Below are 18273 nucleotides of genomic sequence, written 5' to 3'. Positions count from 1 at the left end.
TAGACGGTTAGCGGATTATAACGGTTCGGTTTATACGTGCGGTTTAAACGGTTTCGGTTCATAAACGGGTCGGTTTAAACGGTTAGCGGGTTACAAATGGTTCGGTTTAAACGGTTTTTTTCCGGTTTAAACAGTTTCGGTTTATAAACGGTTCAGATCATTAACGGGTTTATAAACCATTCGGTTCGGTTTCGTTTCGGTTCGGATTTGCGCAGTTTGGTTTGTTATCGGTTTACGGTCCGTAACGGGTTGACATTGAGCGGTTCAATTCGGTTTCGGTTTGATATTGAACGGTTCAGTTCGGTTTTCGGTTTACATTTATCGGTTTATAAACGGATCGGTCCGTGATGGTTCGGTTCGGTAACGGGCGGTTTCACGGTTCGGTTTGAAAAGTCCCACCCCTACTCCTTGGTCATAACGAGCATGACAAACTTTATGTCCTCCTAACGAGCATTTAGCATGATGCTTGTGTCGACACATACAACAAAATCGCCTTCGTGCAATTAGTCAATTACCAATTGATTATTCTCTGTTTAGGAGCAACAACGTTCACCGTTGTTTGCCATCACAATTACGCGCGAATCACAAACAGTAGTAAAGCATTTCACAATTGCAAAACCAAATTTTGACGATGAACCACCTGTCCTTCCATTTCTCTCGAATTTTCAAAGAACATTCTTTCCTTTTCTTTTCTTTTTCTTTTTTCTTTTTATTCCCTTCTTCTTCCTAATTAACCCTCTCTTCATCATTCTGTAAATCACCATATTAGAAAACCCAAGATACAGCAAAATTTAGAAGAGAGAGAAAGCTTAAGAGAGGTGCAACAATGGCGGACCGTTTCTTCCTCAATGAAATGCCCTTGTATATCCCAGAAACTTCGGCTATGGGTTCTTCAATGTCTGAAACAGGGGATTCTCTCACTAAGCTTATTCATCATCCCTACAAATCACTCTGCCAAATTCTCAACAAAACAGCGCTTGATCTTACAAACACTGTACTTTTCTTTCTTTCTTTTTCTGGGTTTTTGTTTTTTGAGCTGAATTTGTGTTTTTGGATATCTGGGTATGGTTAATTTCTCTGATTTTCTGGTGCACACCAAATGTTCGATGATTTGCCTGAACCAAAATTATGTTTTACTGCTGTTTAGGTTGTGAGAGAAACATGGGTGAAGTGTGGAAAACGCGCACAAGATTATTCACTTTACACTGGAGCTTTAGGGACTGCTTTGCTGCTATTCAAAGCTTATCAAGTGACAAATAATAAGGGTGATCTTGCTCTGTCTTCTGACATTATTAAGGCTTGTGATTCTGCTTCTCGTGGTTCCAAGTAATCTTTTTTGTTCCTTTGTTCAATTTTTATTTGATTTGCTGTTCAAACATATATTGTATATACAATTGTTCATTAAAGATTTGAACTTTTAATAATTTCGTTGATTAAATATGCACAAGGAAGTAGTTTGAGTTATGTTAATGAAACAATGTTTTTCAGAAAAATGATTAGAGTGTATCAGTGTATGCGTCATTATCTTGGTTTAAAACTTAAAATTTTTCCCTCTGATGTAAGAGGGGATGTAATGAGAAAATGGGACATACAAGGTCTTAAACTCTTTCTATATTGAGGAGGATTGCTATGTCATTTTCAGGTGTGGATTGAGTCAATGAGTTTTGTTCAACCTGGATTCATCTGTATCCCAAGTCCTATATTTAATTAGTGTCGGATACTCCACGATTAAATATGGTTGCGGACAATTTAGTATTTTGATATCAGCCAAAAACATGTGAAGTTTTGAATAGCTACCGGTTCAAATTGGTGATATTAATACTCCTTCCATCCCTAAATTACATTCCTCTTTCTAGTATTTATTCCTGTTTGTAATTTAGGGACGGAGGGAGTAGCTTTTTATTTAGGATAATTTGCCAATTACTACCGCAAGTTAATACCACTTTGTAAATTACTACCGCAAATTAAAAAAGTTGTGAATTACTATCGTAAATTTTTTTAAGATGTTGCGATTACGACCAAACCCCCATTAAACCCAACTATGACGTCATTATATCCCTTTAACTCATGTTTGACCATGGTTACGGGCTTTAACCAGCCCCCCCAAAAAAAAATGGGTTAGGGATATAATGACGTCATTGTTAAGGGCTTTAACCCATGTTTGACCATGGTTAAGAGCTTTAACCATGGGTTAAAATGATATAATAACGTCATAGTTGGGTTTAATGGGGGTTTGGTAGTAATCGCAACATCTTAAAAAATTTTGCGGAAAATTCTGCGGTAGTAAGTCACAACTTTTTTAATTTGTAGTAGTAATTTACAAAGTGGTATTAACTTGCGGTAGTAATTGACAAATTTTCCTTTTATTTATATGGTACTTATATTATGGTGTTCTCTATTGCAGTTTTTTTTTTTTTTTTTTTTTTTTCTGTTTGTATGGGTTAAATATTTTGTGTAATCTGTAGCCAAATCAGGGAGAAATTCGTTGTTCTATGAAGTTACAAGAAAAAACATATCCCAACCCGTGTGAGAGCTGTTTGGGAATGTTATTGGAAACCCCTAAACTAAACTAACCTATTGAACTTACTAGGCCCTTTTTTTTTTCAATGTAATAGCCTTTTCCTAAACTAGTTTGACTCGAACTTTATAATTGTGAGATATAAAAGGTCCTTAATGTAGGAAATTTAGATTAAAGGAAATATGCATAACATATGAATGATCTGTACTCTTTGCGAACTGCTCAGTTGTTTCAAAATTCTGCTCTCCTTGGCATACGTTTTGGTATATTTGTCTTTTCAAATAACTACATTCACTATATAAGCCTCTAAATGCTTCAATGGAAAGTGCAAACTAAGGTAACTATGTATGTGATTGTGAACTCATTAAGGTTGGAGCTTTATGCATAAGAGCAAGCAGTATATACCTTAACTTTGGCCGTTTTTGTGACAATCTGGTCTCAGAAATGTAACTTTCATATGTGGACGGTCTGGCATCTGTGCTCTTGGTGCTGTTGTTGCAAAACAAGCTGGTGATGAGCAATTATTGGATCACTACCTGACACAGTTCAAACAGGTACCTTTCAGATGAAAAGTGTACGCATTTTAAAGTTAGGTGTTTGGATTTCGATTTAGGGACTATGTTTTTGGTCTGAGCAGATAAAGCTTCCTACTGACCTTCCATATGAGTTGCTTTATGGAAGAGCTGGTTTTCTGTGGTCGTGCTCATTCCTAAACAAGCATATTGGAGAAGGCACCATATCTGAGTCCACCATGGTACATTCTATGACTTTTTTTCCTCTCCTTTTTTCACAAAGCTTTCTTATTCTTTGTCGACTATCCTTATCATATTTAATTAGATTGTGATAAAATAATTTGGATGGAAAATTTCTAGAGAGAAATTGTCACAGACATCATGAAAGCTGGCAGAAAATTAGGAAAGGGGAGATGTCCTTTAATGTATGAGTGGCACGGAAAAAAGTATTGGGGTGCTGCCCATGGCTTGGCTGGAATCATGCACGTCTTGATGGATATGCCACTGACACCAGATGAGCAAGAAGATGTTAAAGCTGTGCTGCGCTATATGATTAGGGGCCGTTTCCCCAGTGGAAATTATCCTTCAAGTGAAGGAAGTGAATCAGATCGTCTAGTTCATTGGTGCCATGGTGCCCCTGGGTTAGCCCTTACCCTAGCAAAAGCAGCTCAGGTAAATTCCATTTTGAGGTGTAGTGACAAACTTTTAATTGGCTATCATCATGTCTTTCGTAATAATACTTTGACAGTCTTGGATGTTCATACAGAATTATGACAAAGCTCTGTATTTGTTAGGACCTTTTTACTTACATATACTAGAAGAATGCCTGGATGCAGGGACACTAGATCACTTGTCTCTGTTTTTAGCATTTCCTTTTTTGCTTGTTGGTTTATGTCGTCTATACTAAGACTCTTCTTTTTTAATTCTCAGGTTTTTGGAGATAAGGATCTGCTGCAGGCTGCTGTAGATGCAGCAGAAGTAGTCTGGAATCGAGGTCTACTGAAAAGAGTTGGAATTTGCCATGGTATCAGCGGGAACACCTATGTGTTCCTTGCACTCTACCGTTTAACTGGAAATGCTGAGTATTTGTACAGAGCTAAAGCATTTGCATGTTTTCTGCAAGATAAAGCTGAAAGGCTCATTGCCGAGGGGTTTATGCATGGAGGTGACCGCCCTTATTCATTGTTTGAAGGGCTCGGGGGAATGGCCTATCTGTTTTTGGATATGAATGAACCAAGTGAAGCAAGGTTCCCTGCCTATGAGCTGTAGCTTCTTTTTCAAGAAAAGGGTATGTACATGTGCTGTACTTTATGTAGAAACTATACTCGACTACAAAAAAAGTTTGCAAGGAAGAAGGAAACCTTAAGGTTTATTAGTGTAGATTTTGTATGACACCACAGCATAGATAAACATATAAAAAGTTATAAACTATGATGGTATGTAGTCTGGCTTAACCACTTACCTCGAATTTATCTAATAATGGTGGATGTAAATTGGTCCTTTACTTTCTGTAAGTATTCATAAAGTTAATATGCTGTTTATATCTAATCTTGAGTTCCAATACATATATGTTTCCGTTAGTTTTTCCCTTTGAAGATAATTTTCGATTTTTCAATGTTCATCTTATATGTACGCATTTCGCCTTGTTACAATCAGATCCGGACAGAGGTGGTGTTATAACTGATATGCAACTATTTTACCTGAGAATTCTGATAGTTTGATTCACTATTTGCCAAAGGGGATTAGTAGATTTTTATTACGAATCACAATCAACTGAACTACTTACAAAGGAAAAGTTTTCTTACAAGCTGCTCATAATCCCAATGACACCACATCTATCTGAAACCCCGGAATTTTTCGATGCTATCGTCTCTCCCAATCACACAAAGTTAGCAGAGGAGCTAGGCAATGTGACATCTGCTTAAGTTTCTATGCCAAACCAACTAGCTTTTCACTGATCTCCCAGACTTTCTTGGCCTTCTGAGGATCACTGGCTTCCTGAGACATCTGGTTCTCAAATGAAGCCGAAGCCTTGTTCCAGCTCCAGTATACACCAGACTTTGTCAAACTCGGGTCACTGACAACCTGAATCACAAACCCAAACATAAGAAATTGTTAGCTTTTTCATAAGTTTCCTGTGATTACATTATGATAGTTTCTGATGGTATGATGATCTTACCTGAGCAAGTCTTTTCCCTGCTTCATCTTCGGAGACATAGCCCTTGGTGACGTACTTTTGGAATGGAGGGAAAAGAGCCCTAAACAAGGGGATATGTTCCCTAAACAAGCCAGTAGTGGCAATGCAGCCAGGGTATAGTGAAGCAAAGGTGATTCCGGTGTCTTCATGGTAGCGACGGTGAAACTCCTGCATGGTAAGCATGTTGCAGACTTTACTGTCTTTGTATGCCTTGGCCCCATCAAAATCTCCACCATCTATCATGGCAGAGCTGTTTAGGCCATTCAATCCACCGGCGAGCCCCCTCATGTCTCCTAGGTTGGCCTTTGGTGGCACATTCCCGGCCAATGTGTTCGTGTTACCTAAATAAAATACAGATTACAGGAAAGCATCACAGACTGACCCATGAAGACAGATGTACACAATACTCAATGTGCACCAAAGACTGCATATGCAGAAGAATGTAACATAATGATAAACAACTTATCAGATTAGATCTGTCAGTAACTTTTCTAGTTACCTGTAATAGATCCGACAATAATGAGCCGCCTAGAAGGATAATCTGACTTGTTCAAGTCCTCAAGCAACAACCTCGAGAGCAAGAAATGGCCAAGATGATTAGTCCCAACACTGAGCTCAAAGCCTTCAGCAGTAAAGGAAGGATCCCGAGCAGTAGGTTGGTAAATAGCGGCATTACAAACCAACACATCAAGGGGACTTCCTGATTGCCTAAAATTGTTCACAAAATGCCTAACACTGTCAAGAGAAGAAAGATCAAGATGCATTATACTATAATTCTCCTTTGACATTCCTGCAGCTTTAGCCGCCCTTTCGGCCTTAAGAAAGTCCCTACACGCCATGATTACATGCCATTTTCCTGTCTCGGCTAATGCTTTCGCAGTTGCAAGTCCTAGACCGGAGGATGCACCGGTGACAATAACACTACCCTTTCTTAGAGTTTTCTTTTGCTCTGATGATGATTTAGTTACTCCTGGTGTCGCCACTGCCGAGGTTTGTGCTCTGATTGGCCCTGCTGCCCTTGTTGCATTGCATTCTCTCTGCCATTATGAGAAAATTTCATAAAAATGTTCCAAATTTTGCAATTTTATGTTCAAATGATAAATCAGTTACAATACTGAAAATTACTGTCTATTATTTTACCTTGCATCTCAAAGCAGATGAACTGAAGTCAGCTTTGACATAGTCTGACAGAGATACCCCAAATAAGCTAGAGTCCTTGAATGATGCAGTAGATTTTCCCTACATATACATTAAAATAATTATACAAGTATATAGTAATCAAAGCACAAAATTATTATTATTTGCATATTTCCAATTACTCAAAACAATCAATAGGCCATAGGTAAAAGACGTCTAAAGGTGTAGTGTATGGCTGTAACATGTTAAGGTACAAGGACTCATTTAAAGTGACAAAAAACATGTATAACGTGCACTTGAACACGTACTCGTAAGTTTTAATAAACGACCCAATTGAAAATTCTATCATGTCTAGTGACATTGTAGCAATGCATAATGAAAATCTACCTCTTTAGGGATGGACAAGGCAGAAGGAAGCAAAGAAGCTTGGAGAGCCATTTTTTGGTTATATTATATGAACCTAAAAACTTAAAACTTGATGTTTTAAATGTCTTGAGTGAAATGTAATGTTAAAGTGTTGATATTTAAGATAGATATTATGGAGGGGCCAACTATTTATAAGGAGTTGTTTGGACAAATAAGAAAAAAGTTATGGGGTGTTGAGGATATGTGTGGATAGGATAATTTTGGTGGAATTTATCTGCCACTTCATTACTCATTGGCCAATCAAAATTTTAGTTTTAGATTTCTTTTAGATCTTTCTAGAATTTTTAGTTGAAAAAAAAAAGGAAAATCCACTTGAAGTTGAGGCACAAAGTTTTAGATGAACCACTCCTAGCTAGTATGGGCTGGTCATATAATTTACAGGATATAATGAATGAGATAATATATGATGGGAATGTATTGACAAAGTGTAGAGTATATATGAAATATGTGAAGATGTAGGCAAAGTAATTGCTAATTTTAATTTGGGAGTTGCAATATAAGAGTATGTTTAGTTGACACCGTTTAATTTTTATACAATTTACATATTACACTTTGATTTACTTTATTGATTTATAAATACGATAAAACATACTCACGTGAGATCTTATTTGAATCGTCTCGATGTATATTTTAGTAATATCCATTTTTTTAAATTTACAATGTTTATAATGAGAGATATTAATCGTTAAAAACATACTTTGGCAAGCGTGATAATCGAAAGGTGTCAACTTAAATTAAAAAAAAAAACAGAGGAATTATGTTGTTTCATTAAGGACAAACACATATATCAATTAATCAAATGATGACTTAATACATTTGTATTGTTTTCAAATAAGTAATTTACGCTGTAATTTTTTTTGAATAAAAAATTAGAGAATTTAAAAAATCTCAAATAAAACAATAAGATCTTATTTGAGCTTTTTTAAAAAAAATAAATAAATTATATTAATTAGATGATAAAGTAATTAATGATATAAGGTGAACTAAACCTAGCAAATAGCAACTGTATGCGTATAATGAATTAGATATGTATTTTAAATTATATTCTACCTCCGTTACAGGTTATGTGCAACTATTAGACATTTTTCTTCTCTACTTCATGTCAAATCGTTGCACATAATTTGTAACGGAAGTAGTACTACACTTGAAATACAAGTACTTCATGCACAACTTACCGATTTATTGTCGTATGTTACAAACTTATCGTCATATGTTACAGCAGGACCAAAGAAAATTAGTCCAAACTCCTTGATGAATGCATTTTATTCGATTTTTGGTTTACTTAAACCCTTGCAAAATACAAACTAGTTTAGAAAATTGCAATTCTAATCAACATACTTCTATTTTATCTTATATGTACAATGATTGGAATTTCACACTTGACAATGCACATATTTGACTGCTAATATCTTTAATTGTTATTTAGTAAAAATTAAAAAATAAATAAAAAAAATCAGATATTTTAAACCATTTCAAGTCGAATCCAACAAGACGTCATAATATTACAGTTATTTAAAACGAAGGAAGTAATTTTTTTAAAGAGTGATGGAAACAATAATATAGCTCATATTACACGGCCCTAAAATATTTTAGTAGAATGAGAACTCAATATGTAGTGCAAAGAAAAAACGAGCTTCCAAAGTAACTCGCGACCAAGCCAATTTTTAAAACTCGAGTTCTCCAAAGTCCTAAAGCTTAATAGTACCTTTATTAAGTTGTTCATCGTTGGAACAAGAAAAATAAATAGTAATGCATCTTTAAATTGCACGCAATCTCCAACTGTTAACCGAAAGATATTATTGAGTTGTTCATCTTTGGAATAAGGAGTTGCATAAACCCCAAATCATTCCAACAATGCTTAATTGCTTATTGTCAAAGTCACTTGTACCTTTATGGGACTTGCACAAATCAACAATTTAAAAAATTAAGAAAAAACTAGATTGAAGATGTAAATATTTTAGTCCAACACAAAATTCAAGAATCCATCGCCAAAAAAAAAAATTAAATAACTCTGTAATTTGTTAAGCAAACAAGTTCTTTTGTACTTTGTATATGTTAAATTCACAACCTGATTGTGGTCACATACAAGAATTTGTGTTTGTAATTTATCTCAAATATTAGGATAAATTCACAACCTGCTTGTTGAAGCACATTTAACGGCCCATTTGATAGCCGATTATTAATAAGGAAAAAAAAAAAAAAAAGAGGTTGGTAATAAAACAATTTTTTCAATCATTAGATAAGTAAAAAACATAAACATGAAATAGTAAATTGTCGCAGTGATTCAAAGTCGGAATTGATGGGCAAAAACAAGAAGGGGCAAAATAATAATCTCCAACTAGAAAAAAATGATTACTGACAAAATGCACAGATAATGATGATTACAGGATGTCATTTCACATGATAATGAGATCTGACATTGGCCTAACAATAACATTTTTATATAAACTACTACACTGGTGCACATGAATACTGTGTAAAACAAATGTGAATGAATTTTGTGAAAAGAATTCATTAAACTCAATAAGCTTTGTGGCATAACTCTACAATTTTGGATTACATTTAATCCATCATTTTTCTAAATGCAGGGTGTAAAACTTTTTACCCTCCTCTTTTTTCTTTTTTTTTTTTTTTTAATTATAAAACTCTTTTTTCTCTCCCATTCCTCCAATAAATCTGTACTTCTTCCTCAATGCTCGAATACGTCGCAAGCAACAAATGAAACTCATAAATAATACAAATCTCTCCCTGTACATGATATGGAAACAAAGGCGAACAAAAATCATACCTATATCCGCACTGGCAATCCATAATTTAGAAAAGTTCTAATTTCCCCTTTGAGGCCAGCGGTTACAATCACCAATCCCCAAGCAGCCCTGTTTTGAAGCACTCCATTGGAGAAGTCCAAACTAACACGAGGACTCCGGTTCTTGGTGGCTAGAAGAAGCTTCTCTTCTGGCCACGTCGATGAAATTCTATCAAAGAAATAGCTGTTGGGTGCATTGGAAATTGTACCACGGAAAGGACTATTGCTGCAACCTGATGCAGGAGAGCTATCATTTCCGGTAAACTCCTCCACTGGTGTCGGAGGGTGGTTGGTTGTTGAGACCTCCTCCGAATGACGGCGGATCCCATTTTGCTCTTCAGAGCATAGATCTTGGGGTCCCCACGGTTCACCCATACCAGGCCATGGGATAGCCACAGATACATCTTGACAGTGGAAATGCTCATAAGAGCGTGTGACTGTCACTCCTTTGCTCCGACTAGGCCTGGACTCACCTTCATGTTTCCACACATACACGTGAGAATCCTCACTGGCACACACCACATACTTGCCATTCGCAGTGAGGGAGGCTGAGATTTGACTGTTTGTGTTGCGAAACCCTATTTTAAGATGGAATTGGATTTAAACCGATATTTAGGACACCAGATAAACAGACATCATTGCACAGCAGAATGTAGAACATCATAGCTAATTTTAACCAATTCAAGAACATCATAATCTGATTCACATAATGAAGACAACTTTCTTCCAATCTTCTAGGCCTAGCTTCATTTTTTCAAACACAGTCAAAGGCTCAAGCGACCTTTCTTACACACGGAGTAACTCGACTTTGCACAAACATAGTTTTACTTATTTAACCTGAATTTTTATAGTAGATATGCACAAAACAGTGATGATAATCACTGAATGAATCCTTGAATCTTGTAAGTTCTAGTTTATTATTTATTGTAAACCCAGCCCAATGACTACAAGTGACCAGGCAACATTAAATGAAAATCCTAGCAGAGCTAGGCATAAAAGGCGCTCCTCAAATTCTCAATACAACTAGGGTATAAATTCAGATTAATTCCAGAAGATCGCAAGCCTAGCAGTACTATTCAATTTGAAAACTAAGTACTTTAAATGTTTATTTTAAAAAAAAAAAAAAAAAAAAAAAAAAAAAAAAAAAAAAAACATAACCAGAATGTACTATTTAAATACTAAACCTTTCTAAGCAAATGGTATCTAATGCAGCTCTCAGATTTAGCACACGACACTTTGACGAGTTATACCAAGGGACCACGTGTATGGGACCATCAATTTAAATGGAGTTCTGAAAGATTACTAAATCACATGACAATCGTAACCACAAAGGCAAAAATCTGCATGGACATGCAAAAGATTAAGACACAAGGGAGATTTCCACACCATATCATGACTTCGAGTAACGAAATGCAGGTGCATCACACATGTAATCTTGCTCGAAAATATCAGACCCAGAAGTAGAACTAGAGTACGCAATACATTTTGATAATCATTTCATTACAGGGATAAAAATAACCCCATATATCGTCAGGTACAAAGCTATATGAAGTTCTTGATCTATCACATTTTCCTATTTATTAGAAGGCAAATGGAACCAAAAGAACAGCTAGTCAGCTACTATTTTTAGAGGGTGCATGGAACCCTACATCTATACAGTGTAACAAATCAACAATGGACAATATAAACTCTAAGGAACAATGAGAAGCAGAAGACACTAGGTCAGAAAGCAATCTACATACTCAGCATTTATCATAGACTAGGTATTCAGTCAATAGTTTCTGCAGATTGTTAATCCTTCCAACTTCCGATTCCACACTCTGACTTTCACACACTATTTTCTATATCATGAGAACAATTTCACTTTTAATACCCATGTCTTATATATCTTCCCAAAAGAATTTACACCAATGGCTTTTGTAATTTACAGTTGAATGCCAATTTTCACTCTTAAATATAAGACTGACTAATGAGAGGCATGAAGAATTGGTGATATTAGAGAATATATGAGAAATATTTCAAGAGATCCAAGATGCCTTTTTAAATTTGAAGGGGTGATATTAAAGTTGAAGATATCATACCCTTAAATTTGACAGCCTGGCTTAAAACATCACATTAATAAGCCATAGGTATATCCGTATATATAATGTCACGATCACATAAAGTGCTGTAACTTTCAGCCAACAAAATTTTCAAAAACATAATGATGCCAGCAATATCAGCTTAGTGCCACAGGATTAGACACAAGTAATTATCATCTTTAGGATCCCAGACAGATTGGCAAGTAACAAACACCCCCTTTAAGCACCAATAGAATATGTTCCTACACTATGTAATGTATGTATCCTCCATGAAAAGGTACGCATCCCCATAAACATCATTAGCTCACACCTAATATGTTTACCATACATGCCCTCTTTCTGACTTCATATGATGAGTAAAGTATAAATTCAACACAGTACCATGAGTTCTACAATCCGACTCCAAATAACTCTGCTCTAAACATAACACAATTGGTCTACCATTGCACCACAAAAGACCTCTTTCTCACTTTTTAACATACAGATTCAAATCAGTACTAATGGGGTCCACAATCTGACTCTACCACGGATAAGCTCTGCTGATGATTTTGCTCAATACTTAACACAATTAGTCAGCTATTTGCACCATAAACCCACAGCATTCTTGTTTGAAATGGTACTACATTCATCAATTAATATCTTGCTCATCAAAGCTTAATCTATAAAGAACACATTCCCGCCCAACAATGAAGCCCATTATCACATAGATTATGGTAACTCACTACCTATACAAAATCTAACACAGTAAAAGGACAAAACAACAGAGCCTAATGACTAGAAATTGATTCAAGAATTGACAACATGATGACAGCCAATTTTGATTCAAAAGGCATATTTAAATCTCTACATTGCTTCCAGCACAACAGAATCACGGTAAGCATTCTGGTCAGCTACACGTAGAAACTACTACACCACCTCCCTCCCAAACAAAATAATAATAAAAGTAACAGAACAAAAAATGAAGCCCCCATAAACTTCAGAGTAAGAGTAGCCACAAGGGAGGTAAGAGTAGCCACAAACTCCTCTACCCCCTGATCTTCAGAACATTCACACAACATCAATTGCGAAGAGAGAGAAAACAAAAAAGGTCAGACAAATAGCAGCTACATAATGTACCTTTAAATTTGTGAGCCAGATCCAAACCATCAATAACCCGAATTCGTGAATCTGCAGACGTTATCAAAACTTCCGAAGAACTCCCAGGTGCAAACTGCTCAGTGAAAGAAAGCATATTTCAGCAGATGGGACAAGTAGGAATGCAATAGAGCTACACTTGAAAACATGCTGAAACTAAAAGCAGCAGACTAATTTTCCAACCATAGAAAGAATAAACTACTCACTTGGAAACCAGTTATTTTTTTGAGGTGGGATTTTTTCTTTTTATTTTGTAGGTTGATTTGGCACTTCTGTTGCAGCTTATTTTCTGGAACCACAGTAGAAAAAAACCAGTGCATAAGATTTAAGAAATGCACATTATACAACCAAATCATATAAAGCACATTTAAGACTGCATTGGACTATACCAGATGTGTTGTATAGGCGGCAGCTTCCCTTATATGAACCAACCAATGCACCCTTCAAATATAAACTAGTTCAGGATACCACAAATAGCAAAATGATCAATACGGTTTCACTTTTAACACATTCCAATATACCTGACCATCTGGAGTATAACAGGCAGCAGTAACCATCTCATGCAGATCATTCCAATCAACAACTTGACGGTCAGGAATGCTCCATATGCGGACTTTGGCATCTAGGGATCCACTGATGAAGTATCTATCATCAACAGGATTGAACTGGATGCAAGTTACTGTGCAAAGAGAAAGTACAGTCTTAAGAAAATTAAAAAAGCAAACAGCTATAAACTAGCAAACTACAATGCAGAAAATCATCATCAATGGAAAACTGTGTAACTTCCTCTGACATCTCGTCAAAAAAAAAAAAAAAAAAAAACCCTCTGATGCAGAACAGCAAAGATGGATTTTTAAATTAATAAACAAGAGGGGTGGGATCTTTTTTTTTTTTTTTTTTTTTTTGACGGGAGAGGGGTGGGATCTAGAAAACGAAAAGCATGCTTACCATAGTCACTGTGGGAAAATATTTTCAAACAAGTCTTGCTGGACAAGTTCCACAGACGCACTGTCTTGTCCATTGAGGATGAAAGTAAAAGCTGAAAAGGAAAATTGGAATCAAAGATTAATGGAAATCAACCTCAAAGTACTGTACTAACTAATCAGTATCACCAATTGATAAATGGGTCATAGAAGCTGACATCTTTTGTCACAGACTTGGTGCTAACTAAAAAGTTCATCAAAAATATTCATTTACTGTAATAATTAATGAATAAGTATCACCAATTAGTTAACGGTGATTGTCCAAAGATAATCCCAATTTGAAGAGTTCCTAAATAATCCAAAGTATGGGTTCCCTCATGAAAGTCAACCCCAAATAACAGGGTTATATTTTTCCAATTTATTTATTTATCATACATTTAAAGCATCAAAATATTGATGATTGTTTTACATTTTACTAAATGTTGAATTAAGCAGCTGAAAAAAAGGTATTAGGGTCTATTGTAAGGAAGAATATTTAAATATTTAATTGACTGCACATATAGGATACAAAGTAAGGGGAGGGAAGATAAAACAGAAGATGAGAAGGGTGATAAGGATTTCAGGCTCATAAATTAGCAGAGGGAGAGAGTAATCATTGACCGGGGGCTTTGGGATATAAATTAGCAAAGGTGGGGCAATAAGGAAAGAAATTTAAAGAGGGTTCTTTTAGGTCTATATTTCTATGAATTATTTATGGGAGGTGGGGGGATAAATAAGCTGTTTTTGGAATGATCTGTAATAACATGCGAAGCAACAAATGGTGGACAGGTGAATTGAATAAAGAGGAAGGATATAACTTGTAAAGATAGACAGAAAGAGAGAGCACATCTTTCAGCCAAGGATTATGGGAAGAGGATATTTAGTGAGGAAGGACTAAGGATTATACTCCTATACAACAGAAAAGAGAGGACACTATGCCATGTAAGTTAGGGGCATTTCAGAGCTGAATTATTCCGTGAGTATTCAAGTTATAATTATTAACCAATACGGCCAAACCACTATAAACGCCAAAACGTATTCATAGTTTAAGGACCAACAAGAATGTGGTACTTAAAAAGTTATGTTCAACAATTGTAGATGTATAACGCTGTTATGTGCTTAATTGTTTGAAATAATGTTAAAAGTTAAAACTTCAATCTACAAACTTAGATGATAGTCATGATACTTTAAGCAGAAACACTGTAGAATAAACTTTAACAACAGTCAAACATCAATTCAAATCCCGTGTTCAAACAGGCTTTTCCATTTCCAATAGAAACCACTAAGGCATTCACAAGAATGTGGTACGTAAAAAGCTATGTTCAACAATAGATACCACTGAGGCATTTACAAGAATAAAACTCAGCATCACTATAATTTACAGGTAAAACAAACATTCAAGCCTAAGCACGATAGAATGAGACAAAGTGATACTATGGAGAGGAAAAAATGAAATCACACATCACTAACCTGAGATTTGGACCAGGAGAGATCAAGCACGTCGTCTGAATGTCCCTGAAATGAACAAATTGGTTTTTCTGACAGCCCAAAAACAGTCTCTGGAACCTTGATATGGTCCAAGCTCACAGATTTTCGGCTGATTGATGGCCTACCCCTCCTCTTTTTCTCCAATGGATTATCCAAGCTCGGAGGAATTAAATTTGGTTCAGGTGACCCATTTGCCAAGACAAGAAGACTCAAACTCGCATCATCGGGTCTATCCATCAAAAGTTCACCCTTCCTCTCTGATTCAACCACTTGCCAAACATGTATTACGCAATCCTCACCAGCACTTGCCAGGAACCTCCCATCTAAGCTAAACTTTATTGTCCAGATAGACCCATTATGGGCCTGAATTTCCTGGCTTTTATACAATGCTGTAAGGTCCTTAACCGATTTCCCATACTGCCGAACCCGAACCCTCTCTGGTCCATGGAATGAAGTATCCTGACTATCATCAGTAGCAGAGCTGGACCTGCGCCCACCTTTCTCCGAAGAGGTATCCCTCTCATCGCTGCTACGTCTTTCCCTGTAGCCTGTAACACTACTAGCCACATTCTTGATACTTCTAAACCAGCTAACCTTCTTCTTCGACTTAGATCCATTATCACCATTACCATTAGACTCACCACAATCCTTGTTATTGTTAAGCTGATCCTCCACATTTTGCCGTCTCATTAACTCCTGAACAATGGGGGAATGCCCGACACTCATCTCGAATTCCTCCATAGTCAAATGCCTCCCAGTCCCAACCTCCTTAAGCTTATTCCACATCCCATCTTCCCTAACCTCCTTCACCACAAACTCCTCCCCATTATCAAGATTCTTAATTGTACACACCTTTTCTCTCTCACTCTCCTCAACCCCACTTCTGCAAACCTTCCCATCACCACACTCCACCTCTATCTCACTGATCCCTTGTTGCCGGATACCACTCCTCCACACCGGCAGCTTATTAGAACCATCCAAACCCGACACTGAAACCGACCCAATACACCCATTACTCACCAAATTATCAACAACTCCATTACAGTTACCTTCATTATAGATATTATTAATTTTAATATCATTATGGTTACCAACATCAACATTGAACTTAATATTATTATCCCTTTTACTATTTCTATATACAGTATCAGAAACAGAACGAATTGAAAGAATTGAAGAAGAAGAACAAGTAGTATTACTAGTAGAAGAAAAGGAAGCAGAATTACACTGATCCGATTTCGACCGGTTTATAGCCAATGAGACATCATCCTCAGCTGATTTGAAAGGCTGGTCAGCAGAGCACCCAATCATATGATGATCAAACGACGCAGATCGGACCGTGGCGTTGTTACGCCGTGCCAAAGACGGGTCAGCCGACAATCCCAACGCCCGAAGAAGCCGATCACGGCGCTGCTCAAGCGAGGAGAGAGAAAACGACTCAGAAGAAACCCAAACATCATAGTTTTGCGCCGACATTGGGAATTTCGGAACCCCAGAAGAGTTACTACTCTTGCCGCCATAACTATGGTGATGAAGGTGATGACTACTACGGTGTCGGCGAGGGGACAAAACGGTGTCGTTATCATCCTCAGAATTCGATGTAGATGAATTTGAAGAAGATAGGATCCGATCAAGAGATTCGTAAAACCTTTCTTCTTCTTCTTCTTCTTCTTCTTCTACTTTAACTAATTTGGGTAATTTCTCTTCTTCTTCTTCCTCCTCCTCTTCTTCGTTTTTGCTCATGGTAAGAGCATTTCCGGAGAAATGGAGGAATACCCACGAAGAGAGAGAAAGAGAACGAAAATGGGTTTCAGTTCTCTTTCTCTCTCTTAGTCTTCTTCTTCGCACGGCCTGGTCGTGCGGTTGAATGGGGGTGTATTATTGCTAGGTTTGGATGGGATCAAAGAGGAGAGAGAAAATGGGGATCGAATGAAGAGGGAATTCCCAGAAAACGTAAGGATTAAATTGGGGAAATTGCAGATCCGAGGAGAGAGAAAATGGAAGTAGGTCGTGCAATTGAGCAAATTACAGGTTGGGTTTTGGGGAGTAAGAGAGGAGTGAAGAGAGAGGAAAGTGTGGAGGTTTTGAGGGTGTGCGGTGTGACCGTGTGAGGTGGTTCTTCTTGTTCTACTCGTATTTCTCCGGCTACTTTTTTTTTGTTTTTATTTTTATTTTTATTTTTATTTTTTAAGCTTTTTTATTTAATTTTAATTTATTTTAAATTTTTGGGGGTGGGGGTAGGGGTGGCAATTCGGGTCAGCAGGTCGGGTTCGGGTCAGATTTCGGGTCGATTTCGGGTTATGCTTAACAACTATTAAAAATAGTGTAAAACTTAATATTATTACGAAATATGAAATTTGGGTCAAATCGGGTCGAATTCGGGTTGTTCGGGTTCGGTTCAGGTCGGGTTCGGATCTCTCTCAATAACTTCGGGTCGGGTTTTCGTGTCGGGTCAGGGTTTGCCAGCCCTAGTGGGGGGTTGGGTTTTTATGGAAGAGTACTAGAGTAGTAAATGAGGGACTTGATATGATATGATAATTTCTAGTACTAGTCTATAAGACTATAACTATACTTCTATTTTGTTTGTTTAGGTATCAATAATTTTTATGTACTTGTTGGTAAAGTAGTGGTAGTGATCCTTTGTGTAAGATTTAGGATGGTTTTCTCTTTGATTTCTTGTTTATTAGAGTGAGATCAAGATATAAGTGAGATCGAGATGTATTGCAAATTAGTTAAAATATTGTTATTCCCAAAATCTTAAGCAGATTTAGTGACAAGGAAGCTCGTGGGCTCTCACTAGGTTGTGTAGAAACAACTTAAGGATAGGGATTTCTTTACCATTTCCCCTCACACCCAAGGGGTCTTGCTTGCAAATTCAGGCTAACTTGACACGTGAGAGGATCCAATTCGATAGTGTCTTCTCTTTACCAAAATAAAAATAGCAATTATAATGGATCCTTATGTGGAAGCACTGCATCAATTATTGGAATGTCAATCTCTATCTAATTATTC

At 36.7% G+C, this 18273-nt stretch overlaps 3 protein-coding genes across 5 annotated transcripts; 1 reads left to right on the top strand and 2 right to left on the bottom strand.

Annotated features, from left to right (window-relative positions):
• Positions 1 to 421: 421 nt before the first annotated feature.
• On the top strand, positions 422 to 4610 carry LOC110720127 (lanC-like protein GCR2). Its single transcript, XM_021899130.1, has 6 exons — positions 422 to 994; positions 1148 to 1326; positions 2961 to 3072; positions 3156 to 3272; positions 3391 to 3702; positions 3961 to 4610. The coding sequence occupies exons 1-6, from the start codon at positions 827 to 829 to the stop codon at positions 4297 to 4299; spliced, it is 1227 nt and encodes a 408-aa protein (XP_021754822.1). The 5' UTR covers positions 422 to 826; the 3' UTR covers positions 4300 to 4610.
• Positions 4611 to 4758: 148 nt separating this feature from the next.
• Positions 4759 to 6908, bottom strand: LOC110720128 (protochlorophyllide reductase, chloroplastic-like). Its single transcript, XM_021899131.1, has 5 exons — positions 6752 to 6908; positions 6368 to 6466; positions 5727 to 6264; positions 5210 to 5568; positions 4759 to 5115 (listed from the first exon to the last, which is right to left on the bottom strand). The coding sequence occupies exons 1-5, from the start codon at positions 6800 to 6802 to the stop codon at positions 4960 to 4962; spliced, it is 1203 nt and encodes a 400-aa protein (XP_021754823.1). The 5' UTR covers positions 6803 to 6908; the 3' UTR covers positions 4759 to 4959.
• A 2215-nt stretch (positions 6909 to 9123) lies between these two features.
• LOC110720126 (WD repeat-containing protein 44-like) lies at positions 9124 to 17478 on the bottom strand. 3 transcript variants are annotated; one of them, XM_021899127.1, is made up of 8 exons: positions 16488 to 17478; positions 15244 to 16310; positions 13760 to 13850; positions 13333 to 13490; positions 13201 to 13252; positions 13018 to 13100; positions 12794 to 12887; positions 9124 to 10174 (listed from the first exon to the last, which is right to left on the bottom strand). In XM_021899127.1, exons 1-8 carry the CDS (start codon positions 17002 to 17004, stop codon positions 9579 to 9581), a joined length of 2658 nt encoding a protein of 885 aa, XP_021754819.1. In that variant the 5' UTR covers positions 17005 to 17478; the 3' UTR covers positions 9124 to 9578. The 3 variants fall into 3 exon arrangements, with proteins under 3 accessions (XP_021754819.1, XP_021754820.1, XP_021754818.1); XM_021899128.1 differs by having other exon boundaries at positions 15244 to 16250; XM_021899126.1 differs by having other exon boundaries at positions 15244 to 17478.
• Between the last annotated feature and the right edge of the window lie 795 nt (positions 17479 to 18273).

Source organism: Chenopodium quinoa, unplaced genomic scaffold (genome assembly GCF_001683475.1).
Source record: "Chenopodium quinoa cultivar QQ74 unplaced genomic scaffold, ASM168347v1, whole genome shotgun sequence".
Classification (NCBI taxonomy): domain Eukaryota; kingdom Viridiplantae; phylum Streptophyta; class Magnoliopsida; order Caryophyllales; family Amaranthaceae; genus Chenopodium; species Chenopodium quinoa.
Note: the sequence above shows the minus strand (reverse complement) of the source record. Positions and strands in the feature narration are given on the sequence as shown.